At 37.7% G+C, this 27554-nt stretch overlaps 1 protein-coding gene across 11 annotated transcripts in view; it reads left to right on the forward strand.

The window, feature by feature from the left end:
• Nucleotides 1–27554, forward strand: part of USP6NL (USP6 N-terminal like) — a 256383-nt gene that overhangs the window by 97301 nt on the left and 131528 nt on the right. For 7 of the 11 annotated variants that reach the window (XM_070601422.1, XM_070601417.1, XM_070601419.1 and 4 more), the window contains one exon: nt 18634–18720. In XM_070601422.1, coding sequence (XP_070457523.1) covers nt 18717–18720 — 4 coding nt within the window. In that variant the 5' untranslated portion in view covers nt 18634–18716. Of the gene's footprint in view, nt 1–3522; nt 5329–7865; nt 7979–16848; nt 16960–18633; nt 18721–27554 lie in introns of those variants that run through there. The other 4 variants (XM_070601420.1, XM_070601418.1, XM_070601425.1 and 1 more) reach the window with 4 other exon arrangements.

Consider the following 27554-nt stretch of genomic DNA (forward strand, 5'->3'; position numbering starts at 1 on the left):
GTGTGTGTTAGATCGTGCCCCCTGGCACACCATCAGCTGCTGTTAGTGATACAGAAAAGGCTCTCGGCACCGTCCTCCAGTCCTCTGGAGGAAGGGGCTCAGTTCTGTTCCATAGCCGTTACGAAGGGGGAGTCCGTCTAATCGACTAACCACGCCAGACCCGGAAAGGACTGCACACTTTGGTGTCTACTGTCATAACTCGGGCACGGCTTACTTGTTAGTTTCTATAGCTGTAAAACTGGGATTAAATGTTAAATAAAAGATTCTTTGATTTCTTTACGGAGATACTATATGATGTGAGTATAGTATTTTGATTTAGTTTTGATAGCATTTTCCCTTGGAAGAGATTAAACTGTCTTATTTAAAATATCTGCTCCTGGGGCTGGCCCGGTGGCATAGTGGTTGAGTTCACATGCTCTGCTTTGGCGGCCCGGGGATTCCCCTGTTCGGTTCCTGAGCACTGACCTAGCACTGCTCATCAAGCCATGCTGACGCAGTGTCCCACAAAGAATAACTAGAAGAACCTAGAACTAGGATATACAACTATATACTGGGGCTGTGGGGAGGAAAAAAAAAAAGGAAGATTGGCAACAGATGTTAGCTCAGGGCCAATCTTCCTCACCAAAAAAAAAGAAAGAAAGAAAGAAAAAGAATGCTGCCAGTATCAACAATAACAAAAAAATCTATTCCTCACAAAATGGTAGTAGCAATTCACCCTAAAATAAAAAATGTTTAGTAAGTGGCAGGTAGTTTCACTTGCGTATAGGAAGATCAAGAGTGACTCGAGTTTCATGTCTTGTTTGCTTAAGTGTTTTTGGCTCTAAAGAGATTATTTAATTATTCTCTAATAGAGGTACACATTGTACCTGTGTCTTGCTCACATTGATATGAGTATAGAAAAAGTTATAATTTTATCCTGGAATTTTCCTTTCACTGAGTTAAATATTAGAGTAACATTTTTCATGAAATAAGTGAAAGAATATCATTTTTAAGCTTATTGTATGAATTTCAGTTAGTAATGTTGTATAGATCAGTAATGGCAAATTAATATTTTATTATGGAATTAATGCAGTATTTATAAGCCACTTGGCTCTCTAGGCTTTTTGTTCCTGTTTTTTTTGTTTGGGTTTGGCCTTTTTAATGCTTATTAGCATATTTGTGGTAAGAAAAGATAAGATGAAATAAGATTTTGAAAAGTCAGTCACAATGGAAAAAACTGAATAGATGTGGAGGTTAAAATTGATAAAAGTTAGGTATGTGTGCCCTGGCTAGATATTTCTGTGTATTTTGTTGATTTCTATTATAAAAATTAGTGAATTGGCATATAATAACCCTTTATTGACATTAATGTTTAAAAATTTAAAAAATCTATTTGTTTCACCTGTTCCATGTTCTATTTTTCTTTTTCTAGCTTTGTTTTGGGATTGGTGTTGCCAGTCTTCCTCTTTTTGCTTGAGGAAGATTGTCCCTGAGCTAACATCTCTGCCAATCTTCCTCTCTTTTGTATGTGGGATGCTGCCACCGCATGGCTTGATGAAGGGTGTGTGGGTCCACGCCTGGGATCCGATCTGGCGAACCCTGGGCCACTGAAGTGGAGCAGGTGAACTTAACCACTGTGCCACCAGGCTGACCCCTGGATTTATTTTTTAAAAAATATTTGTTACATTTCCTCCTTTTTTATTAGCTTGGGGTTATATATTCTTTTACTACTCCTTTAGTGTTTGCCTAAGAAATTCTGAAATGTATTTTTGACTTATCAAAGTGTAATATTAATTGAAACTTTCACCCTTTTTCCAGGTAATGCAAGATGTTTAAAAACATTGAAGTCAATTTCCTTCCTCTTTACCTATTTTGTTGTTATCATGTTTTTAAAAGCATATGTATTTTAAACCCCAAAGATGTATTTCTATCATTTTATGCTGTTATTATTCAATGAGACTTACTGCATTTTCTTTTCTTTGATTCCTTCTTGCATTACTGACCTTCCATCTGGAATAATTTTCCTTCTGTCTGAAGAATACTCTTTAGTATTTTATTTAGAGTGGATCTAGTATTGACAAATATTCAATCTTTTTGTTTGAGAATGTTTTTATTTCACCTACATTCTTGAAAGGTACATTTTGCTAGATATAGAATTCTAGATTGGAAATACATAATACAGATCTTTATATGTTAGTTCTTTGGAGAAGAGATTATTCTGTAGTATTTGGCTTTGTTTCTATTGAGAAGTCAGCTGTAGTCTTTGCTGCTTTATTGGTAATTTGTTTCTTTCTCAGGCTGTTTTTTAAGATTTTCTTTTTGTCTTTGGATTTCAGATGATTTTCTCTCTCTCTCCTTTTGTGGGCTATTTACCTTTGATGCTGTGACTTGATGTCTCTCATCAGTTTTGGATAGTTCTCAGCCATCAGCCTGTCAAATATGCTTCTTCCCCATTCTCTTGCTTAATCTTTCTGGGACGGCAGTTACATAGTGTTAGATCTCAGTGAATCCCCTATGTATTTCACCTGTCCTCTTTATTTTCCATTTTTTTGTTTCTCTTTTGTTCTGGATATTTTCTTCTGGCCTATCTTCCAGTTTACTAAGTTCATCTTCATCTCTGTCCAATCTGCTATTAAATGTATTTTCTGGGTTCTTAATCTTGGTTGTTATATTTTTCATTCTAGAATTATTTGATCTTTTAGAAGTCTGCAGTGCCACTTTATAGTTTCCAGTTCCCTATCAGAATTTTCAAGCTTTGCACGTATCCCTCTGGGCAGAGGAAATAAGCATGGCAACTCTATCCCAGAGTCATGCAGAGTTTTTTTCTGTGGTCTGTCATTTCTTGAGGACTCTCATCTCCTTGTGCACCTGCTTATATTTGATTGTGTACTGTTTATTATATGTGAAAAACTATTTCTAGATGAAATTATAGATTTAGCTAAGGACTTTTCTGTTGCTTTTGCCAGGCATTTAGGATCACCTTTATCCAAATTGAGATTTCTAAAAAATTTTTTATTCCATTGAGGTCATCATAGTTTATAACATTGTGGAATTTCAATTGTATATTATTATTTGCCTGTTACCATATATATGTGCCCCTTTATCCTTATGCCCATCCCCCAACCCCTTTCGCCTCTGGTAACCACTAGTCTGTTCTCTTTGTCCATATATTTGTTTATCTTCCACATATGAGTAAAATCATGTGGTGTTTGTCTTTCTCTGTTGGTCTTATTTTGCTTAACATAATACCCTCAACATCCATCCATAGTGTTGCAAATGGTACGATCTCGTCTTTTTTTATGGCTGAGTAGTATTGCATTGTATATGTATACCACATCTTCTTTATCTAGTCATCAGTTGATGGGCACTTGGGTTGTTTCCGTGTCTTGGCTATTGTGAATAATGCTGCAATGAACATAGGGTTACATAAGTGTCTTTGAATTGTTGATTTCAAGTTCTTTGGTAAATACCCAGTAGTGGGATAGCTGGGTCGTATGGTATTTCTGTTTTTAATTTTTGAGAAATCTCCATGCTGTTTTCCATAGTGGCTGCACCAGTTTGCATTCCCACCAGCAGTGTATGAGGGTTCCCTTTTCTCCACATTCTCTCTAACATTTGTTGTTTTCAGTTTTGGTAATTATAACCATTCTAACAGGTATAAGGTGATATCTCATTGTGGTTTTGATTTGCATTCCCTAATGATTAGTGATGTTGAACATCTTTTCATGTGCCTATTGACCATTTGTACTTCTTGTTTGGAAAGATGTCTCTTCATATCCTCTGCCCATTTTTTGATCAGGTTGTTTTTTTGTTGTTGTTGAGCTGTGTGAGTTCTTTGTATATTTTGGAGATTAACCCCTTGTTGGCTATGTGATTTGCAAATATTTTCTCCCAGCTGGTGGGTTGTCTTTTCATTTTGTTCCTGGTTTCCTTTGCCTTGCAGAGGCTTTTTAGTCTGATGAAGTCCCATTTGTTTATGTTTTCCTTTGGTTTCCCTTGTCCAAGTAGACATGGTATTCAAAAAGATCCTTCTAAGACCATGTCAGAGAGTGTACTTCCTATATTTTCTTCTAGGAGTTTTATGGTTTCATATCTTACCTTCAAGTCTTTAATCCATTTTGAGTTAATTTTTGTGTATGGGGAAAGATACTGGTCTGCTTTCATTCTTTTGCATGTGGCTCTCCAATTTTCCTAACACCATTTATTGAAGAGACATTCCTTTCTCCATTTTATGTTCATAGCTCCTTTGTCGAACATTAGCTGTCTGTAGATGTGTGATTTTATTTCTGGGCTTTCAATTCTGTTCCATAGATCTGTGTGTCTGTTTTTGTACCAGTACCATGCTGTTTTGATTACTGTAGCTTTGTAGTATAATTTGAAGTCAGGGATTGTGATGTCTCCAGTTTTGTTCTTTTTTCTCAGGATTCCTGTAACTGTTCAGGGTCTTTTCTTGCCCCATATGAATTTTAGGATTCTTTCTTCTATTTCCATTAAGGATGTCATTGGGATTCTGATTGGGATTGCATTGAATCTGTAGATTGCTTTAGGTAGTATGGACATTTTAACTGTGTTTATTCTTCCAATCCATGTGCATGAAATATCTTTCCATTTCTTTATGTCATCATCAATTTCTTTCAGTAATGTCTTACAGCTTTCATTATATGGATCTTTCACCTCCTTGGTTAAATTTATTCCTGAATATTTTATTCTTTTTGTTGCAATTGTAAGTGGGATTGTATTCGTGACTTCTCTTTCTGTTAGTTTATTATTAGAATATAGAAATGCAACTGATTTTTGCAAGTTGATTTTTGTCCCCTGAAACTTAGCTATAGTTGTTATTTCTAATAATTTTCCAATGGATTCTTTAGGGTTTTTAATATATAAAATCACATCATCTGTAAACAGTGTTTCATTTCTTTCTTGCCAATTTTGATACCTTGTATTTCTTTTTCTTGCTTAATTGCTCTGGCCAAAACCTCCAGTACGATGTTGAATAAGAGTGGCGAGAGTGGTCACCCTTGTCTTGTTCCTGTTCTCAGAGGGATGGCTGTCAGTTTTTCCCTCAAATTGAGATTTTTGTGAGAATCTGTGCCAGGGCTGGTTTAGTTGACTTCCATGTTATCCCTTCTTCTAGAACTCAGCTTTTTGAGGTCTTATTGTAGAGCAGGGGCGGCTCCCTTGGTGGATCTTATACTCTGACCCGTTGTCTTCCTAGCCTGCAAGGCTGCCCAAGTGCAGTTTTGCCTCTCAGGCACCTCTTGGGATTAGGCAGACATTTCCAGGAAGAAAGAAGCCCCCAGCTGCCGTGCTTCTCATTCTGGATTCCTGCCCTCACTTGGACTGTGGCTGGTAATTCCTCATTATCTTGTTAGCCCACCTCCCTTTTAAAATTAAGGTATAATATATATAAAATAATGTGCACTAATCTTTAATGTATACCCTGGAAGAATTTTTATAAATATAGTAAAGTGTGTAATCACACTCAGTTCACTATATAGAACATTTTTGTCACCTCAGAAGGCTCTGTCACTCTCCTTCCCAATCAATGCCACCTTCCTCTCTTGCCTCAGGTAACAATTACTCAGTTTTCTAACACCAGGATTAGTTTTGCATTTTGTAGCTTTTCATTAAAATGGTATCATTGAGCGTGTACTCCCTTGCGTCTGGCTTATTTCATTCAACATTATATCAGTGAGATTCAGCAATATTTTGCCTGAGGCAGTAGTGTTTCTTTTTTATTGCCTGGTACTGGTTTTAGATATTGTGGCATCTAAAAAATTGCCTCAAAACTCAGTGACTTAATGATGACATCTATTTTCCTCACCAATCTGCTTGTTTCTGCCTCATTTTGTTTTGAGTAGGACGCTTGAAGGCTGGGCCTAGTATTGTTTGACGCTTTGCTCACATGTCTGGTGGTTGATGACAGAACACCTCAGTGTGGCCTGAGTGTGCTAACTACGTGGTGGCCGGGTTCCAAGGGCAAGTGTCCCACCCGCGTGTGGTGTGGAGAGGGCTGGAGAGCGCATGAGCCAGCCACACGCTGTGATGCCTCTTGGGACAGCCTTGGCGCCTCCACTGTGGTCTGTTCTTTGAGGCAGTGGTAAGCCTCCCCAGGTTTAAAGAGTGGGGGAACACACTCTGCCTCTTGATGGGGAGGGGCAAGATTCTGGAAGAGCATGTGAGAGCAGAAATAATGCAGTGACCATTATTGGAAATTACAGTCTGCCGTAGTGGTAACCGAATACACGAATATATCACAATTTATTTATCCATTCTACTTTTAATAGACATTTGGATTGTTTCCAGTTCTTGGCTGTTGCAGTAAAGCTGCTATGAACATGCTTATACATGTATTTTGTTGGACATATGCACTCCCTTCTTTTGGATATATCCCTAGGAATGGCATTACTGGGTAATAGGTACACATACATTTAGCTCTAATAGTAACTATCAGTTTTCCTAAGTGGTTGTACCAATTTCTACCTTCTGGTATTTTTTCTTTTTTTCTTTTTTTTTGAGGAAGACCAGCCCTGAGCTAATATCTGCTGCCAATCCTCCTCTTTTTGGTGAGGAAGAGTGGCCCTGAGCTAACATCCGTGCCCATCTTCCTCTACTTTATATGTGGGAGGCCTGCCACAGCATGGCTTGCCAAGTGGTGCAATGTCTGCACCCGGGATCCAAACCGGTGACCCCGGGCCACCGAAGCAGAGTGTGCGCACTTAACTGCTGCGCCACTGGGCCGGCCCCTACCCTCTGGTATTTTTAATAATTTGAAAATATACTTAATATATATTTTGTATCTAGCTTTTTATTGTCTTCAAGCAAGAGCGTTGCTCTGTAATACCAGGTCTAGCTTTGTGGGAAATACAGGTGCCTTATCTTGTCTTTTATATAACTTTTTATGTGTTTGTCTTTTACTTTCCCAGCTGGATGCTTAGTTCTTGGAATGTAGGGACTAGGTAGAAGAGTCTGATTGTGAAGTAATAGGCTAATTTTTAAAGCAATGTTTTAGAATATGTATTCAGATTAGTGCTAAGAGTAGTTACCATTGGCACACTATTTAGATTAATTGCTGAAGAGAAATTTCTTTTTAGAAATTACTTTTTGGGGATATTGAGCCCCATCCCTCATCAATTTATATCGTGTTTTGTTTTTGATCCAATGTTTTGTTATCCATTTGAATTCTAAGCTCATTCACCAGACTTGCTTGGGAAATATTTTTCTATTACAAAAAATTTTTCCTCCAAAGTTGATGATTTGTTGTCACTGAGGATTGCCAAAAGAATGTCGTCTAGGTTCTCCCCTCAAATTTAGGATTACCTTTGTTATTTATTTACTGATTTGAGGAAGATTAGCCCTGAGCTAAATGCTGCCAGTCCTTCTCTTTTTGCTCAGGAAGACTGGCCCTGAGCTAACATCCGTGCGCATCTTCCTCTGCTTCATATGTGGGATGCCTACCACAGCATGGCATGCCAAGCGGTGCCATGTCCGCACCCAGGATTTGAACCGGCGAACCCTGGGCCTCTGAAGCGGAACGTGTGAACTTAACCTCTCTGCCACCGGGCCCACCCCATGGTTACCTTTGATTACTTCCCTGTTAATAGTCATTTTGACCTTCTTCCAAGTGTCATTTAAATCTAGCCCATTTTTTAAAAAACATAACCAACATTTTAGACTAGTTTGTTTCAGTTCATACCTGGTTTACTGCAGTAATTTAATTGATTGCTCCTATGTATACTACTAAGGAAGTTAGAATCTTTCTTAGTTACCCATTGAAGTAAAATTGGTTTTTAGGTCATAAATCTTACAGTGCTAGAAAGAGAACTTAGAAATTGTGTTTCAGTTCCTTTATTTTATGTAATAAGACCAAAAATAGCTCAGTTCTAGGACATAAGTCAGATACATAAGATATTTAGTGTACCAAGGCCTTTTTTCACGCATAATCCCGTGGCAGTCTTGAGCAGCAGGCCGGGTGGAGATTTTAACTCTCATTTTACAGGTAAGGAAACTGAGACGCAGAGAAGTGAGGTGACTTGATCTGAATTCCTAGAGCTGGTTAATGGCAGAGCTGTACCGTTTGCATCTGGCACTTCCTCTAGGTTGAGTGATTTTCTTGCAGGGCCCACAGCTACTGTCAACTTGCTGAATTCCAATTTTATTGACATTCTACATGAATTTTCCTTTCTTCAGCTGTATGTATGTATATTTTTTGGCCTATAAATTTACACGTTTTCATTCATCACAGGCCTTTGCATGAGCTGAAGCCCTTACTCCCATGTCACTCGGTTTCTCCTAGTACTTTTGTCCTGAATATGCTCTGTTAGCTGCAGGGTGGCTGGGACCAGGTGCTTCTTGATTCTTGTGTCTCAAGCCCTTGAGAAGTTTTTGTATGTTGTTTGACTGAGTTACTATTTATTGAATGGATGGGTAGATACATTCTTGTGTTTAGAATCTAACTAGATATAAATTCCTTGAAGATAGGGCCTGGAGTATGTCTGCTTTTCTCTGTGATCCTCATGGTGTCTGCTCTCGTGCTGATTATTATAGTGAGCAGTCTGGAATTTTTAACTGACTTTTTAAATGATGCCAGCCTCCTGAAAATGAGAGCTACTGGATCCTTCATTTTAGCTTTTATCTGCAGAGCTCAGGCATTTTGTACAGTTCTGGTAGGATGTATCAAGTGCATTAGGCAAATATAACATGTAAACAAATTATAAACCACTTTTAATAGGCTCTGCCTCTGTGTAACTCAGATAAGTAAGGAAGCCTTGGAAAGGACTTTTGTTTTCTGAATACCTAGCAGTTGACATATTGACCAGTGTAAAGCTACTAGAATTTGATAAGTCCTCCTGGAAACCTAACTTAAATTCTACCTGTAGAAGGGGAAATTAGACCTCATTCTTATCTGATGCCTCATTAACATACACGTGTAAACAAACCAAGGAAAGCAAAAGATTTCTCATTTTGTCCATCTCTGATCTTATTAGGAGGAAGGACTTTGTTGACTGAGTGAATGGGATAAACAAATCTCCTTTCACTTTAGCAATGAAAATTTGCTTCACCTCTCTCGAGCCTGGAAAGTACTTAATGCTGTGGGTATTTAGCTTTGGGTTTCATGGGGTATAAATTGCAAAAAGAGCTTTCTTTATAGAAAGCGCAAGAATTGTGAAAGTACAGTGGTAAGACCTTCAGTGTCAGTGAATAATGACTTTAATATTACTAAAGTTATTTCTTTTTTTTCTTAAAGCTTGGCACGTGAGCTAACAACTGTTGCCAATCTCTTTTTTTTTTCTGCTTTATTTCCCCAAATCCCCCCCGGTACGTACTTGTATATCTTAGTTGCAGGTCCTTCTAGTTGTGGCATGTGGGATGCTGCCTCATTGTGGCCCTATGAGTGGTGCCATGTCTGTGCCCAAGATCTGAATCAGCGAAACCCTGGGCCGCCGCAGTGGAACACATGCACTTAACCACTTGGCCACGGGGCTGGCCCCGGAAGTTATTTCTTTTTTAAAAAAATTTTTTTATTGAGGTTATGGTAGTTTACAACATTGTGAAATTACTAAAGTTATTTCTTTATCTGGAATGAGAAGCCATTACCTGGGAATCTGCCCTGACATACGTATTTGGACTAGCGAACTCTGAATTTGGATTAAGAAAGGAAGGTACTAGAATTACTCTGATGTAAATTCCCTGGGGACAGGGCCTGTGTTTTGTTCATGGTTGTGTCTGCAGAGCCTGGAAAACTGCCTGGCTCATCATAGCTGCTCAGTAAATATTTATTGAATGAATAGTAAATTTGTATATTGTCTGTCTGTTTTAAATCTAAAAGCTGAACATTAATCATTTTAGTATTGTTTTATTAGCCTTTGGGGAAATAAATTTAAATTGGTTGAGGCATCGTTTCTGATACTTCTTGCTGATTGTGAGAAAGTCCTGTAAAGCACATTGTAGAGCATGCGTTCACTCATTGTCATTAAATTTCTTTGAGACATTTTAAAATGGATGCATGAGACTGCATTACATATAAATTAACCACAGTTCATTTAGTCCCTTGTTATTGGACATTTAAGTTTATAATTTTTTTTTTTGCTCTTACAAATAATACTTCAACGGAGGAAATTTTCTTGGCATGGCAGTTCAACACATAGCAATTTAGCAAAACAGGATCTAGGAATTTCTACTAGAAAATAAGCATGGATTTTGTAACCGTGAAGGTGGGATCAGAAACTTCAATGATCAGACAGCTGAGATCAGACAGCGCAAATGGTACAGCTCTAGGTAGGCCAGCTGCTTCTACAGTGTGGATAATGTGCAATCATCAGTCTTTTCAAACGAAAGCTCTCTTGCAGTTTGTCATGGAACTGGCTATCACTTGTATTTGTCTTTCACTTTTAAAGAATAAATGAGTCACCACAACTGCTTCTGCCTCTTAATGGTGTCTTAAAGATTATAAATGCATTTAACTCCTTTATTTATAATCAATGTTACATTTATTTACGATTATATCATTCTGAATTTTGTTGGAGAATTTTTGCTTTTTCAAATTTAAATATTATAAAATGTTACATTCGTACAAAAGACACGTAATATGTGTTACGTAAGGTCTAATATAATGATGTCTATGCTATCCCCTCCCTCAGCTTAAGTGATAGGACGTTACCAATACCTTCTTGGATCCCATCTCCCCAGGACTGCTCTGTCCTACTGCTGTCCTGAGGAAGCCATCATCCTCCATTTGGGGTCTGGCATTCTCTTGCTTTTCTTTATGGTTATATTACCTATGTCTATATCCCTAAACAACACATTGTTAATTTTACATATTTTGGAACTGTATATAAATGGTATCAGTATATATGTGTGTTTGTGTATATGTATGTATATGTGTGAATATGTGTATATGTGTATATACATGGTCTCAAATTTAGTGAGTAAAACTTTTTAGTAAAACTAAAACACAAATTTTTTTCTTTTTCTTTCTTTCTTTCTTTCTTTCTTTTTCTTTTTCTTTCTTTCTCTCTTTTTTTGCTGAGGAAGATTAGCCCTGAGTTAACATCTGTGCCAGTCTCCCTCCACTTTATATGTGGGTTGCTGCCACCGCATGGCTGATGGGTGGTGTAGGTCTGCACCCGGGATCTGAACTCGTGAACTGGGGCTGCCAGACTTAACCAGTACACCATGGGGCCAGCCCCTAAAACTCGCACGTTTAATTTGCATTTAAAGTTAATATCTTTACCCTCTGTATTAGTCATCTTTTGCTGTAATAGTATGGTGTAACAAACCGCTGCAAAATTTCAGTGGCATGCAATGACAGACATTTATTTCTAGGTCACAGGTTCGGCAGCCTCTGCTGTGTCTGGCTGGGGTTGGCTGTGGGTCGGGTTCAGTCCTGTGCCAGGTTTCTACTGATTCTGGTACCAGCAGCTACCTGAAGTGCAGTGTAGGAGGGCAAGAGAACACGGACAAGCTCAGTGCTCTTAAAGCCTCCAGTTAGAGCTGGTGCAGTGTCAGTTCTGCCCGCATCCCAACACGTCGTATGGCCAGGCCCCCACATCCATGAGGTGGGGAGTATCCTGCACCCCCAGGGAGGCCGCAGCAAGGAAGACATGTGAACAAAAGGCACTGTCTGCTGTATCTTCCTCCTGCAGAACAGCATAAGGAACTTGGAATGTTTCCATTCCTGTTGCCTCCCTTCTAGATTACATGCTGGTTTTGTTCAGTACTTTAGCTTTTTTTTCTAAGTCCTAATTTAGAAATGATAGCTCTGATAATTGCTTGCATTTACTCATGTTTACAATTGTTTTTTCTCACTGTTCTTTCCTGTATTTCAGACCTTCTTTATGGCATCATTTTCCAATTTTTTTGTGAACTGCAGTTTTAGAAACATCCTTCATGAGGATCTGTTTACGGTATAATTCCCTCAGTTTGTGTCTGAAATTTTTTAAATTTTGTCCTTTTTCTTGAAAAAATAGTTTAGCTGAATTGGATGTATAATTATAGCTTAACATTTATTTTCTCTTAGAACTTTGAAGATGCTATTCTAGTGTCTTCTGGCCTTCATTGTTGTGGTTGTTAAATCAGCTGTCAGGTTTAATTGTTCCTCTCTAAGCAATTTGCCCTTTGTTTCTAGTTGCTTTTAAGAACTCTGTCATTGGTGTTTTGCGGTTTCACTGTGATGTCTCTAGGTGTCAATTTCCTTTTTATTTACACTTCTTGGAATTTGCTGAAGTTGAATCTTTACATTAATATCTTTCATCAATTCAGGGAAATTCTCAGCTATTCTCTTTTTGCATATTATATCTCCCTCATTCTTTATGTTCTAAAACTCCAATTAGGTAGACGTATTAGATGTTTTAATCTGTTTTTTGTGTCTTACTCTTCCTTTCCATTTTTTATGTGTCTTTGTTGCATTTTGGATATTTTCAGATCTATCATCTGGCTCATTAATTCTCTCTTTAGCAGTATCTAATTTGCTGAACTTGTCCATTTTTGAGTTTTTTTTTTTTTAAGATTGGCCCTGAGCTAACGTCTGTTCCCAATCTTTTTTTTTCCTTCTCCCCAGTCCCCCAGTACATAGTTGTAGGTCCTTCTGGTTCTGCTGTGTGGGGTGCCACCTCAGCATGGCTTGATGAGCAGTGCAATGTCCGCCCCCAGGATCCGAACCTGCGAAACTCTTAGCCACCGAAGCGGAGTGCACGAGCTTAACCACTCGGCCACAGGGCTGGCCCTCCATTGAGTTTTAATTTTAGTTAGTCTCTCTCTTTTTTTTTTTGAGGAAGAGTAGCCCTGAGCTAACTGCTGCCAATCCTCCTCTTTTTTCTGAGGAAGACTGGCCCTGAGCTAACATCTGTGCCCATCTTCCTCTACTTTATACGTGGGATGCCTACCACAGCATGGCATGCCAAGCGGTGCCTTGTCTGCACCCAGGATCTGAACCCGTGAACCCAGGGCAACTGAGGAACGGAACGTGTGCACTTAACCGCTGCACCACCAGGCCAGCCCTAGTTATTCTCTTTTTCACTTGATTGTTTTTCAGATCTGTTGCCTTCGTTTTTGCTCATATTTTCCATTTCATGTTGTATTTTGAAGTATTATTACTGACCTTTTTAAAGAATTTGTGATTAATATATTTATTTCTGTTGAACCTTGCTTATTATGCATAGTTTTAAATTTTGAGCTCATTTTTATTGTAACTTTCTCTGTGGAAATTCTTATGAGACCTGTGTTAAGAGTGCTTTCTCCCAGAGGAGATTTGCGGTTGAGGACACTGTCAACCTAGTGCCACTTAATTTCTAGGCTTGAGAAGTTCACAGCATGTGAGTAGTATGTATTTGAACTTGAAACTTGTGTGAAGGTTGGTTTTGGTTACAAATTTCCAGGGAATATTTCCCTTTCCCTCCCAAAACACAAATAAACCTAGACTCAGGGGAGAATTTTCCTTCAGTATCCGTTTGGGGTAGTTTTTTTTTTTTTCTAGTTTGTTCTTTTTATTGATCTAGTCGTTCAGGGGCCAGGCTTTTTATGTACTTCTCTGTAGTCTGACTTCCATTTCGTATAGGGTGAAACTTTTGCCTTATCCCGTGTGAGACTGTAAACACTGACAGCTGTTCAGCATTGTCCAGTAGAATTTTCTCTGATCATGGAAATATTGTATATCTGTGCTACTACAGCATCCAGTAACCACATTTGAAATGTGGCTAGTGCAACAAAGCAACTGAATTTTAAATTTTACGTGCTTTTAGTGGATTTAAATTTAAATAGCTGAGTGTGGCTGTGGCAACAGTTTTGGGCAGTGCAGCTTGGTTGTGGCAGACTCAGACACCTCTTGGGCAGCTGCTGTGTCATTGCCTACCTCCCACTCTCTTTGTACAAGCTCCTGTTCATTTTTTTGTTCTCTGAGGATTTCTCTGATTTGCTTGTGAGCTTTGCTGTCCATTTAAAAGGAGATCATTCTTGTATTTTATCAAGCATTTTTAGGTGTCGTGTAGCAAGAGGGTTCACAAGGCATTTGGACACAAGAATCTCAGAAACAGAAATTCTTGACAGCTTTATTTTTAGTTGGAGAAGTACTTATCTTGAATGATAAAAATTGGAAAGTTCACAGCAGAGTGGTGGAAGTTCTTCAAGTGAAACTGACTATGAAGGTAAAAATTATGAGAAAGAATTAATTAAATAATTACTTTGTCCTCCTTATTCTACAAAAAATTTAAGGATGCTGAAAGGTAAAAATAGCGCTGTGGCTACTTTTTAAAGTCTTAGCCATCATCTTCAGCTTCTTGGTGCCAGTAAGTATTTCATCTGTACAAGAGCACCTGAATGAAAAAGTATACATATGTTTGGAGAGAACAGTATTTTGAAAGTAGATGGAAAAAAACAAGGGAGCTTGAGGGATCATAGAGAATGAGGGTGTTGGAGGAAGAGAAAAGGGCTTTTGACACTCAATGTTGACAGTGTGTGTGTTTGCTTCTGGATTGAACAGGAACCTGTGTTGGTAATTGAGTTAGAGGGATTTTAAGAAACCTAAATAATGGGGGCTGGCCCCGTGGCCGAGTGGTTAAGTTCGCGCGCTGCGCTGCAGGCGGCCCAGTGTTTCGTTAGTTCGAATCCTGGGCGCGGACAGGGCACTGCTCATCAGACCACGCTGAGGCAGCGTCCCACATGCCACAACTAGAAGAACCCACAATGAAGAATACACAACTATGTACCGGGGGGCTTTGGGGAGAAAAAGGAAAAAAATAAAATCTTAAAAAAAAAAAGAAAGTCATGTTGTAAAAAAAAAAAAAAAGAAACCTAAATAATGAATTCTAGCTATTTCTGAGATACACGCTTTTTCTTCCTTTATAGCAAAATGTTTTAGAAAAGTGCAGTTGGTTTTTAATGTTTGTTAATAAAAACGTCTAGATTCTTTGTCATAAATCTCTGTTACTTTAGGATTCACTTACTCTTTTGGAACCGTAAGTAAATTTGATTCTTTTTTTTTTTAATTTGTATTTTTTTATTGTGGTAGAATATACATAAGATTTACCATTTTAACCATTTTTAAGTGTGTGGTTCAGAGGCATTAAGCATATTCACAACCATCACCATCCATCTTCAGAACTTTTTTCATCTTCCCAAACTGAAACAGTAACTCCCTGTTTCCCCTCTCCCCAGCCCCTGGCAGCCACCATTCTTTCTGTCCCTATAAATTTGACTCTTTTGGTACCTCATTTAAGTGGAATCATAAGAGTATTTTTCCTATTATGACTGGCTTGCTTCACGTAGCATAATGTCTTTAAGATTAAATTTGTTTTTTTTTTTGAGGATGATTAGCCCTGAGATAACATCCACTGCCAGTCCTCCTCTGTTTTGCTGAGGAAGACTGGCCCTAAGTTAACATCTGTGCCTATCTTCTTCTACTTTGTATGTGGGATGCCTGCCACAGCTTGGCTTGACTAGCAGTGTGTAGGTCCACAGCTGGGATCCAACCCAGTGAACCCCCGGCCGCTGAAGTGGAACATGTGAACTTAGCCACCGGGCCAGCCCCTAAATTTGATTTGTTAAAGTTAGAATTTGTGACAAATGGAGATCACATCAGCATGTAGTGGAGACTGGGGTTCTTTGTGTATTTTTTTCACAGGAGAAGTTAGTATAATGAAATAAGTTAATTTGGTCTCCTGAAAGAATATTATTAGAAAGAATAGAATGTGATACCATATATTGTGTTTTATAATTCTATTAAAGTTTTAAAATAATTGAAATTGGGCCTACTGAACTAGTTCTAGAATAGATTATCTGGTGTTATAAAAACCAGAATTTCTTTTAGATACTTCCAGAGGTTTTAACTGTCTAAAAGTGGCAGAAATCATTTTTAGGCCAAGTTTAGTGCTTGCAGTAAAGAAAAGGATATGACGGAGCTTGCCTTCCTTTGAACTAGACCCTGAGTCCGCTGTGAGGATGGGTTATCTTAGGCCTGTGTAGCCTTACCGTAATTCATGCATGTCAAGTTTTGTCGCCAAAGTTGGAGGAGTCACTTGAAAGAACCAGTATTAGGTTAGCATGAGTATAAATTCTCATGCTGAGAATAAATAGCAATGACTCAAGTTCCTGGAAAATGAGTTTAGAGGTCAGATTTTGCAGAAATACCACAATATGCCTTTTATGTGAAATTGTGGATTTAAGACAAATTACTTTTTCCCTCATGGATGGTGTGAAAAACAGCAATTACAGTTTTTCTTCTTTCTTCTTTGTGTGTCCAGTGGGAGGGGATAGCATCTCTGGGAGGAGGAACAGAATGTGAAAGTTTTATCTTATGTGCTACTGACCGGCCTCCATGCGTAAAAGAATTGGAAGACTACCTACTTTGAAAGTAAAAGGGAGGATGTACACTTCAAAGCTGTGAATAGCATAAGGAATCTTGAACAAGTGACTTAGTTATAAGCAATTTAAAAATATCTTTCTAGGGACTACACCATGACGTTTTACATTCATTCCAACACATGAACACGTGTATCGTTGCATATTTGTAAAGCACATTTACCACCTTGGATGGCGAGGTTATAAATCTAGTGTTTATAAGTTTTATTATCCTGGCGTTTTTGTATTTACAATTTTTAGTGCTGAGAAAACTCTTAATATCTCAAGACCTTCAATTCTTGAGTAAGTATTTGGTTGACAACTTATGATTATGGGCAGGAGGGGTGCCCTGCTTAGTACAAAGTGCTTTGGTGTTGCCACTTAGGAATTTTAAATTTAAGATAAAAAACTTTGATATAAACAAGAACAGAGAGAAAAGTCCCTGGGCAAAGAAACTAGACTCTACAAGTAGAAATGAACTGTAAGTGACCTCCTGGGTCATCCGTGAACATTTAATCTACTTTGTCTATTTGTAAGGTGGGATTGCCTTCCTGTGTCATCCTTCAGCATGTTCGACCTCATAGTTTCCTGGGAGGACAAGCAAATCTAATAAACTCAGTGAAGCACCATCAAGAAAGTGTATTTATTGTGAGAAACTTCATCATGTATTCTAAAACTAACATGTGGATTATATGTTGTTTTAGATTTTCCATACAACTTCTCATTTCCTTTGGAATAACTGGGGTATCTGGAAATGAAAATCATTTAATAGTATCTACTGCCTAGATAAAAAAGGAAGCACGTGGGACCAGGATGGGGTGATCATGTGGCAGCACTATGATTATATGCCACTGCTAATTACAGTGTGTGCACCATGCTGTGCATACAGATGCTGATGCGTTGTTTTTTCATTTTGCAAATTTATACTTCTCATGTATGTTACACAACATGAGTAAGGTATATAGAGAGGGCAAGCATTATATTTTCAAAAACTGTTACCCTAACTTTAGTCTGTTCAAAAGCAGAGGTCCTTAGTATTGTGCTGTTTTCTTACTTGATTTAGAAAATAGAGTAATCGTCACTTTTTGTGATTGTAAGAAGTAGCTTATCAGTTTATGAAGGAGGCTACACATGAGTTAGCACAAGTGTAAATTTTGTATGGAATCTGATCTTATCTGGAATTTTATATATTAGATTTGGGGAGGCATTTATGCATCCATGGTTATGTTTAAATATAGCATTAGTATTAATTTATGCTTCATTTTCTTTAATATATTAATCAAGAGAGGAAGATTTATAATGTAAATCTTAGCATAGGTTTAAGTTTGTATTTGTGTTAATACAGGGTGATGCTTTATGTTATACTCAAGAGGAAAAAACCAAATACAAAATTTTGTATGTGGTATTTATAAAGTGTATATATATATAGACACACTGTTTTTTTTTGCAGGGGAAGATTTACCCTAAACTAATATGTGTTGCCAATCTTCCACCTTTTTTCTTCCTTTTTCCCCAATGAACCCCCAGTACGTAATTGTGTATAGTTTTAAATTCTTCTGGTTCTTCTGTGTGAGCTGCCCCCACAGCATGGCTACTAACAGACAAGTGGTGTGGTTCCATGCTCAGGAACTGAACCCGGGCCATTGAAGTGGAGTGTACAGAACTTTAACTGCTAGGCCATCAGGGCTGGCTCTATAAAGTATATTTTTAAAGTACTTTCAGAAAATTCCTTGAAAGGAAACATGCCCTAAATGATTGGGTAGATGTACTGGCATTGTGTTGTAAGAGAATTTTTCATTCTACTTTTCTGTTTCCAATTAAAAAAAAAAGAAGAGCCCATATTACTTTTATGATTAGGAAAATGCCCATTGTCAGAGAAAGTCTATAGCAATAACTTTGGTGATCTTTATTTGATGACATATAATATATAAATCATTTATGTACAATCAAAATAACTGTGGCAGGTGCAACATGCTGGATTAACTGTCAGTGGAGTGCTTTCTTTCTGTGAGTTCTTTACTTGGGAATGGGGAGGGAATAAGTTTTTAGTAACTGAAGACACAGGACACCTGTTAATGAGTTTCTGTGTGGTAATTACTTTATACATATTATTTGCTTTCGAGATAGCTTCTTACAGAAAAAGGAAAATATGATATTCTAAAGATTGATTGGCAGTCTTTTATATTTAGATGATGCCACAGGGTTCTTTTGGAGATAAAAAAGTTTTAAAACTAAATTTTTTCCTTATTTCTTTTTAGAAAACTTTATTTTAAATACTGACCTTTAGAAAACATGATTTCTTTCTCTTTGTTTTCTGACCAGGACATGTATTCCTCTGAGAAATCTTGGACAGCAGATTTTGGTTTAAGATCTGATTGGGACAACATACAGAGACATTTCCAGTCATGAGTAAGTGTCCTTCTGTGTTTCATCGCAGCAAACTCAGGCGCATTTGCAGTATGGTACCAGAAAAAGAAAAATTTGTTATTGGACAAATTAGAATTATGTTATCTCATCACAGGTTGAATAATCTGGTTCAGCCCAATACTGTATGCGTCTCTATTTAAATAAGGAGATACTTTTGATGTTTGATTTATTCTAAGAAGTCATGCTGAAGAAATCTCTGTCGTTAGCTTCTTGGCTGATATGGTTCTATTATCTAAACTTTTCTGTTGACTACCATTGGCAAATGACTCTTCAGAAGTAGGCGGGAAAATTACAGTGACTATAATTTGCAGAGATTTTATTGTGTGGAATTTAATTATTGGTTAACATGGGTTAATATTATATTTAAGGAGAAAACCCCAGTCTCTTTATCAAAGTCTTTGATGGATTAAGGAGCCAAGTCTATGGTATTGACTTACCAAGTTTGGTAGATTTTATCTTCTCAGGTGTAAGGAGATAGATGTGTAATATTTTCTCTCGTTCCTATTCACTTCTGCTTATGAACAAGAGAACTGGATTTTACTGTTTCGTATTAACTGTTTACTTTTAAAGAGTGAGGAAAGAATTACAATTTTTACCCTAACTGGGATCCTGTGATGGTGTTGATATACTTTTAAAAAGTGCAGCTTTTTTGATTATGGAAACTTTAGGATGGTGTGAGCATTTCCTTATTGGAATATAATATTAGAGAGTTTAAAAATTTTCACGTATTATTCATATTGTTTGTATTTACAGTAATATGAATAGACTAGCTTTTCTCCTCATCAATTTAAATAGACAGTTGATAAATGAAAATGAAGTTGTTATTGTGAAATCTTTGAGTGCTTTCTACTAAGAATAATATTGCCAGAAGTAGTCTTTGATTTTCTAGATTTTTCGGTGGAGTACTTTTTTGGTGGTATACTTTGAATAAACAGGGATAGTTGTTGACGAGTTCAAATACAGATCAAGAAGGAAGCAGCTATTGTTATTTCCGCTCCATTCATGTGAAATTTTGTGAGAATGTTTATCTCATGTAAAGTGCCAACTCCAGTAAAGATAGTAATATGAGTTCATGAAAACTAAGAGCATTTTAACTTAAAAAATACTTCTATTTTTGGAAATTTAACTAAATTTTTTTCTACTTTGCAACCTTAGTGTTCTGTTAGCATCACTGTTACAGACGGAGTGTTTGTTGAAGACAGGTTCCATGTGTCTTTCATTTTTGAATCTCAGTGCCTAGCACAGTGTCTTGTACACTGTTTCCCCCTAAAGCTCATAGAGCCCTGTGAGGACGAAGGCAGGGGGAGCGATGGCCTGTTAGACAGCTAATAAGTGTCTGAACCACATAAAATTTTTATTTGTAAATTACAATGGTTATACTTCATTTGCAAGATTTTTAATTGGGTCTTTTTTATATCTACTAGTTCTCATTCTGCTTGTTTTTATGTTAAATATTTTTTGGTTCTTTTATTATTCCTTTATCTCTTTGTGGATCTTCTACATGCTTATTTTAAAGTCTTTTTCAGATCATTTGATAATTTTAAAATTTTGTCTGCAGTGAATTTATATTGTGGTTGTTGATACTGTTGGTGTTTTCATCATGTTCTGTAGTTTTGCAGGCACATTGTGATGGGGGTGTTTTTTCTTTCTCCTATATGTGTGTGTGTGTTTGTGTGTGCACGCGTGCGTGTGTGTGTCTTCCTCTCTCTCTCTTTGTGATTTCCCCTGCTGGTCTAGCAGATTTGCAGTTTCTCCGCCTGGCTTTGGAGTTCACAGATCAGAATCAGGTCTTGTGTTGGTGGATCAGAGCCCCGGGCCCATGGTGACGTTGGGGATATCACAGACTCAGTCACTGAGTCAGCTGGCATTAGGTCAGCAGCTTTCTAGGCCGTAGCCTCAGCGCAGTTAGCAGAAGCCTTTTCAGTCTGTTTCATAATCAGGGTGGAGTGCCACCCTGTCCCTGGATTTAAGTTCTGGCTACTGACTATGGCTAGGACCCTGCTTCTCCTGCAGCTCTTTCATGCACAGTTCCCCCGGGGATCCACTTCCTGCTGCCTTTTCCTGCTTGGGGCCCAGAGCCTCGCAGCTCTCCTGGCTTCAGCTTAGCTCACACTTGGTGTTCCTGTTCCATTTCCGATCCATAGAGATGTTTAGCGTGTTTTGGGGCATAGGTATGTCATTTCGGTGATTTGTTTTTGCTTTTTATCTGTAATTTCTCTGTGTTTGTTGTGAAGACAGAGGAGCCACAAAGATTGAACAGCGCTGTTGGGGGTTTAACCGCTGGTGTTACAATAAAGTCCAAACTCCTTACTTCACATTTAAGATTTTTTTAAAGTCAGTTTCTGCTTAGTTCCCTAGTTCCTCGAGCTCCTCTATCATCGAGGCACCACTTACTTCACTTGCTAGGTCACCCCACCGTGCTGCTTCTCCATAGCACTCTGCTTGCCTCATTCTAGTGCCTCTCATTCTGTATTAAAATCACCTGCCTATGCTCTCTTTTTCTTTAGCTAATCTAATCTGCAAGCTCCTGGAGGGCAAAGACTTTTATTCCTAGTGCTAAACACTGTTCCTGGCACTTAATAGGTGCTCAGTAAATAGTGCATAGATTTGGGTGTTGCTAAGTAACGTCCGTAGTTTGTAGTAGCTGTCTATGTATTATTATTTTTAAGTTTGAGCTGTTCTCATGGAAAGAGTGTGTGCGTGGAGTATGGCATAGGAGAAAGCACTCTAAGCAGGCGGAGCAGTGTGAAAAAGCCATGAAAGTCTGGCTACACATAGGAGTTACCAGGTAGTTCAACATTCTGGAGTATAGCAGTGGGGAACTGAGACTGTGAGAGAGAAAGCTGGAGGAGACGAAATCAGGGTCCAGGTTGTAAACATTTGGGAATGTTTGGATTCTATCCTGTAGGGTTTAAGGAACTATTGAAGGATTTCCATTAGGGGAGCGGCTTAAGCTTTCATTCTGGAAAAATCACTCTGACAGATAGTTTTGTTAGATGTAAATTAAAAAGGTCAATTATAGACAGCATTTACCTTTTCTAGCTTTGTTCTTAGTTTTCAGCTCTTTCCAGGCTCCCTTTGAAATAGACTTTGAGTTATGTTTCTTTTTCTTGCCAATTTAATAATTTTCCCTGCTGATAGAATCATTCTTCAGTAGAGCACTGTAACCATAAGTGCTCTACGTTAAGCTGCAGTTTCCGGCGCGTTGTAGGTTTTCAAAAAAGTGGGAACTGAGTATATCAGAGTTCGTTTTTGAAAAAAATATTGGAGAAGCATGATACAGGTTAAAAAATAGGAAGATACGTTTGTAATATCTATTTGCAATAGCTAGAATTTCTAGACCTAGGTTTGAGTGAGAATGATGGGTAACTAGAATTTTTTTTCAGTATTTCCCTAGAGATTAAAAGATTAGTTGGATGCTTGTATATCTGGGTGGGTTTATCTCTGCAGGATTTCCTAACCCCGCCCATGTCATGAACCATGTAGCTTGGACATGGTGGTAATTGTACAGCATGTGGAATAAACTGATGGAGTTGTTTGCGGCTTGGAGGCAACTGGTTCTGACACTTCAGGCCAGGCTGCCACCTGCACCCCACTGCCCTGAAAGCTGAGGGGATCAATTTCTCTGCATATACTGACATACCAGTTGGGGCCCCCAACTATAAGGCCTAGAGGATTTGTTAGGTGTTTTAAGATATTTTTCATCTATTAGTCTAGATCTTTATATATTCTGTCAAATTCTGAGGCTGAGTATTTATCTTGTGGGAAATATATGATGCTACTATGATGTGCATTTCATTGTGGATTGTTAACTTTATTACAATTCACAAAAAGCCTTTTGATTTCCAGTACTTAAATTGTTCTCGTTTTTCTGTATTTGCATGTTTTGCAGTGTTAACATTTATCAGATTTTGTTTTATCAGATGGTGTCAAAGATGAAATAAAGTTGTTATATTTAAAGTGTGGCTGTGACTTTAAATGGATCTTTTACATTTTTAACGGGAATTATAACAAGAATAGTTCATGTAAAAAGCAGTGCCAAACAATTTCTAGATGATTATTTTGGTGGAATATGTTAAAAAAAAGTGCCAAAAAAGCACCAAAAAACAAAGAAAAGTGATTATTTAAGGTACTACTAAATTTCCTTTCCCCAAGTTTTAAGTTAAAGAAAATGTGAGCTTATCTGCTCTATTTTAAAATTTTAATCTTTACTTTTGTGTTTTATTTCACTTTCTTCAGGAAAGTTTTGCTCTGTAACTAATCACATGACATGTTTCCTGAGAGAGTCTTTCTTGATGTTAATTGTCCTCTGACTGGGCAATCCAGGAGTGAATCTATTGTGTTAGAGTGTTTGATCTTGCCCTTTGGCCTAAATAATGGAGTGAATTTTTTGAGGTCACTTCTAGATGTGAGACGTTTCTCGTTTATCTGAGGAAAAAGTAATGGCAGTGAATAATTTGGGATGTAGTGTATTTGTGGCTTTCTAGTAAGAGTGGGAGTAGACGTCTTCCCTCAGTACAGCAGTAGAGTAAGATTTCATACTCAAGTGAAGAACAATTTGTTTTAACATTTGTTAGAGCAGGTAATCTTATAAATAATTGAGTAGTTGGCTAAACCCCTCAGTGGTGGCATAAGGATTCTTTTAAGTCTTATTAAATAGAAAAATCGTACAAGAAGTAGTAGAAGACTTTCCCTAAATATTGGCTGAAACATCCCTCTAGCACAATACCCTATCCAGATGTATATTCAGTTTTGTAGAATAGCTGTGTACCTCAGAAGTTAGGCAGAAATTAAAGAAAAGAATTTAATTGTAATTTCAATACTGGAGTGTCTGCATTTAACAGAATAGTGAAAGAAATCCCCTTGTAAAGTATAGCAAGTATTCATTTGTTATATTAAGACTTAGTTATGCTTCATAAGTTTAGATTATGGAATATAAAGTTTTAAATGTCAACTGTTCTTAAAATGAATATATGATCAGTGATTCTTACTGGGGGGATGAATTCAGAAATGTCTGGAGACTTTTTGATTGTCACAGGTGCTGGGGGAACCTGCTGGCATTTAGTGGGCCGGGGGGAGGTAGAGTGGGTAACATGTTGTCCTTGTTGAGAAGCACTGTGTGTAAACCAGCAGAACCAGGGCAGCAATAAACTGTAGGTAAGGTGATAAAGACTGCCAGCAAAAGTGGCTTCGCAGAAAATTGACTGCATCAGTTTCTTAGTTTAAGGCACTTCACTGTGTTAATACTGACCGTTTAAAATGGAATATACTTTGCTTTTAGCTAATTTATCTTCTTTTTGACCACTTGCTGCAGCAAAGTGAGTAATTCTTAGTTTGATACTATGGGAAATTAAATATGAATTTAATGTAGCATTTATTATAGAGCATCTTCAGTTATCATATTTTAAGTTCTTGTTAAGAGGTGGTTTGCATTACACTAGTGGTACTTTCCAAGACCTCCCGTGGGTGCCTGAAACTGCGGGCAGTACCAGATCCTATATATGCTATACATTTTCCTATACATTCGTACCTATGATAAAGTGTTGTTTATAAATTAGGAACAGTAAGTGATCAACAACAATAACCAGTAATAAAATAGAACAATTATAACAGTGAACTGTAATAAAAGTGGTGTGAATGTGGTCTCTCTCTCTCAAAGTATCTTATTGTACTGAACTCCCCCTTCTTCTCGTGATGATGTGAGATGATGCAATGCCTGCGTGATGAGATGGGTGACGGAGGCACTCTGACAAAGCGTCAGGCTCCTGCTGACCTCTGACAGTAGTCAGAAGGAAGATCATCTTCTGGACCACGGTTGATGGAGTGTAACTGAAACCGGGAAGGCAAAACCTCAGGAAAGGGGGCACAACTGTATTTTGTATCTTCTTGTTTTGATAGTTTTTCAAACTTACAACTTTTTTTACAATGTTTTAAAAATAGTATCCCAAATTATTCCCCCTATACCTTTTACCCAGATTTACTAATTGTTTACATTTTGTGCATCTGCTTCTCTCTCTCTCTGACACACATACACCTCTATCTATGTATATAAAAGAAATTGATTTGTAATTAAACAAAACATTTTCTGTGAAAGCGTAGTTTTCTTTTATTAAATTTTATTATTAAATTCTTAGTATAGATGTAAATTACTGTAGTATTACAATCTCAGCAAAGCTTCTAAATTACTTTTGCTGGTTAATTCTTAAAATTTCAAACCATTTACCTACTATTGTTATGTATTAATGTTCAAAAGCCAGGTTATATCTTTTGTAGGCTTTTCATTAAGGTTTTTCTTTTAGATCTAAAATAATATAGATAAACTTGGTATGTAAATCAACTCCAATTAAAATTTTTTAGTACAGCACAAAGGAGGGTGACCCGGATGACCTCTGTAGTAGTTTTAAGAGACACTATTCTTAAGGGGAACTCTCACATTCCTTTCTGAGAGGGTGAGTTTTCCTATGGCAGTCCTCTTCAAGTTCCTGGAGTCCCAGAGACCCCCAAGATGTATAGCCAGTGGCTTGACTTCTGTAACATGCCCCACCTCCCGCCCCGTTTGCTTTAGAGGAACACATCTATTAGGTAAAACGAGGTATGCCCCTATTAAGCTAAATTAAGAGAACTCACACACACTTTTCGGGGTTTGGGGGCCTACTTTTGTTGCTCCTGGGAATTTGCATCCTGGTCGCTTTCAGAAGTACTGTTGTTCCAAATGCAGGCACGCATTCTCTGGTTTATTCTGCTTATTCTCTTGGAAACCAGAGTTAGAGGGGAATACATATTTAAATTAATACACTTAAATATTCATATGGTTATCTTTTTCATTAATTTCAGAAAATAGAGTTTGATTTTTGCAGTTTTTTCTTGAATCTGTTTTATTATAACTGATGTACTGGTTTGAAAAATTCCATCTTGTTTACATTAACTTTTCTAAAAATGAATTTCTATGTGAAAATGTTATAGGTATGACTTAGTATTTCTCCTTATCAAAAGAAATGTGGTGGAAAGCACAAGTTAGTGAATTGTTAGTGCACAAAATTGGGGTTCTCCTACCCGATGCACATAAAAAAGCCATTATTACGGCATCAGCTTTCGGGAAAAGAAATCGGCTTTATTGCCAGATCATTCTGCAAGGAGACGGGCATATGCTCTCAGATCTATCTCCCTGCTCCAGGGCTAGGGGCAAAATTTATGGGGTGAAGGGCAGGGCCGTCTGAAGTGTGGATGGAGATGAGGAGAAGTGAGGTAATCAATGTTCTACAGAAGCGTAGTTAAGCTTCATGGCTCTTCATAGGACGCATGTTCACAAAATGGTGGCATTACCATGATCTGAGGGTGGAGTTTTTAGCTCCTTGATGTCAGAAAGTTCACTTATTGAGCATTTGCACTGGCCCACTTGATAGCTTGGTGGTCTCAACCAGCTTGAGCTAGACAAAGAGTCCCAGTTCCTGAAAAACCACTCTTAATTACTCTGTTGATAAGATGGGGTCAGTCGAACTGGTCTTAGAGGGCCTGTGGTTAAAATATTTGTTATATGCTCTGTAACTAATAGATCTACTTATAGTTAACATCTAGTTTGTTTTTTTTAAAGTAGTATCTGGACAGCTGTATATTATCACTTTTTGTATTAAACTCAAATAGACATTTTCTATTAAGGGCATTTGGGCCTGTCAATATATATGATGGATGTCTTTGTATAGTTGTCTCCTTGTTTCCCCAAAATGTGAAATTGAGATTAAAAATTTCCTAGCCTCTGTCTTTTGTAGGGACAGAAAAATTTTTCCTTTTTCCTTTTTCCTTCTAGGTTCTTTGGCTGGCCTAATGATTAAATTCATGTAAAGCAGATTAACAGGAGAAAAACAGACAAAATTTTAATGTCACATATACCTCCTGTATATGTGGGAGAGCCCCAGGAAAACTGAGTAACTTCTCCAAATGGCCAAAGTTATCACCTTAAATACCATCTTCAGCTAGACATGAGATGACGTTGGGGTGAGGAGTCAGTTATGGGAGGTTAACTGAACCACTATGCCGCTCTGCTGTTTTTTCAAAAAATCAGCCTAAAATAATTCTTATGCCAAAGAAGCATATTTTGCGTTGACAGATTCTGCTCCCCTTCACTTTCTCCCTCAAAATTGTTCTAAAATAGCATTTTGGTATTACGTTGTTTTCTTTTTTGGAGATAGACAAGGTGACTATGAAAATAATTCTTTCTAGTCTCTCTTTGAAGCCGTGGGTTAGAAAGGGTCAGGAATAGAGTGAAAACATGGTCCCAATTCTACCCCTTACCCCAGTGTCCCACTCCCAATTCAAATACTGAGCCATAAGTTAGTTAAGAAAAAAGGAAATGTGGTATATGTTTGTATCATGACTGTGGTTTAGAAGTTAGGGGAATCAAATGGAACTGAACACTTCTTACATAGTTATCGCTTATTCAGGTCAAAGGTAGCGGTCGTTGTGCAGGCAGTTGGTGATGGAGCGCCCTAAATTCAGAAGCTGACTTCTCCTGGTATTACCCAGGCGCCCTGAAGTCGTACTAGTTTTTTTTCCTGCTTACACATTTCGAGCATTTAGGTGTTAAACTTTAAACAGTGGAATGCAGAAAGATTATAGTCAGACACTAATGTACATGTATACATTTATATTAAATTGGAGAGCATTTTCAATCACAATGTGTTTTAAAAAGTACAGTTGTCTTTCACATTCTAGAAGAATGGAAAAGAAATAGAATTTATTGGATGTATTAGTAAAGGTTTTGACGCTATTAGTAGTAAAGTACTGTGTTCGATCTCTTCACTGGTTAATCCTATTTGTTC

The sequence above is a fragment of the Equus przewalskii genome, chromosome 30, assembly GCF_037783145.1.
Source record: "Equus przewalskii isolate Varuska chromosome 30, EquPr2, whole genome shotgun sequence".
Taxonomy (NCBI): Eukaryota; Metazoa; Chordata; class Mammalia; order Perissodactyla; family Equidae; genus Equus; species Equus przewalskii.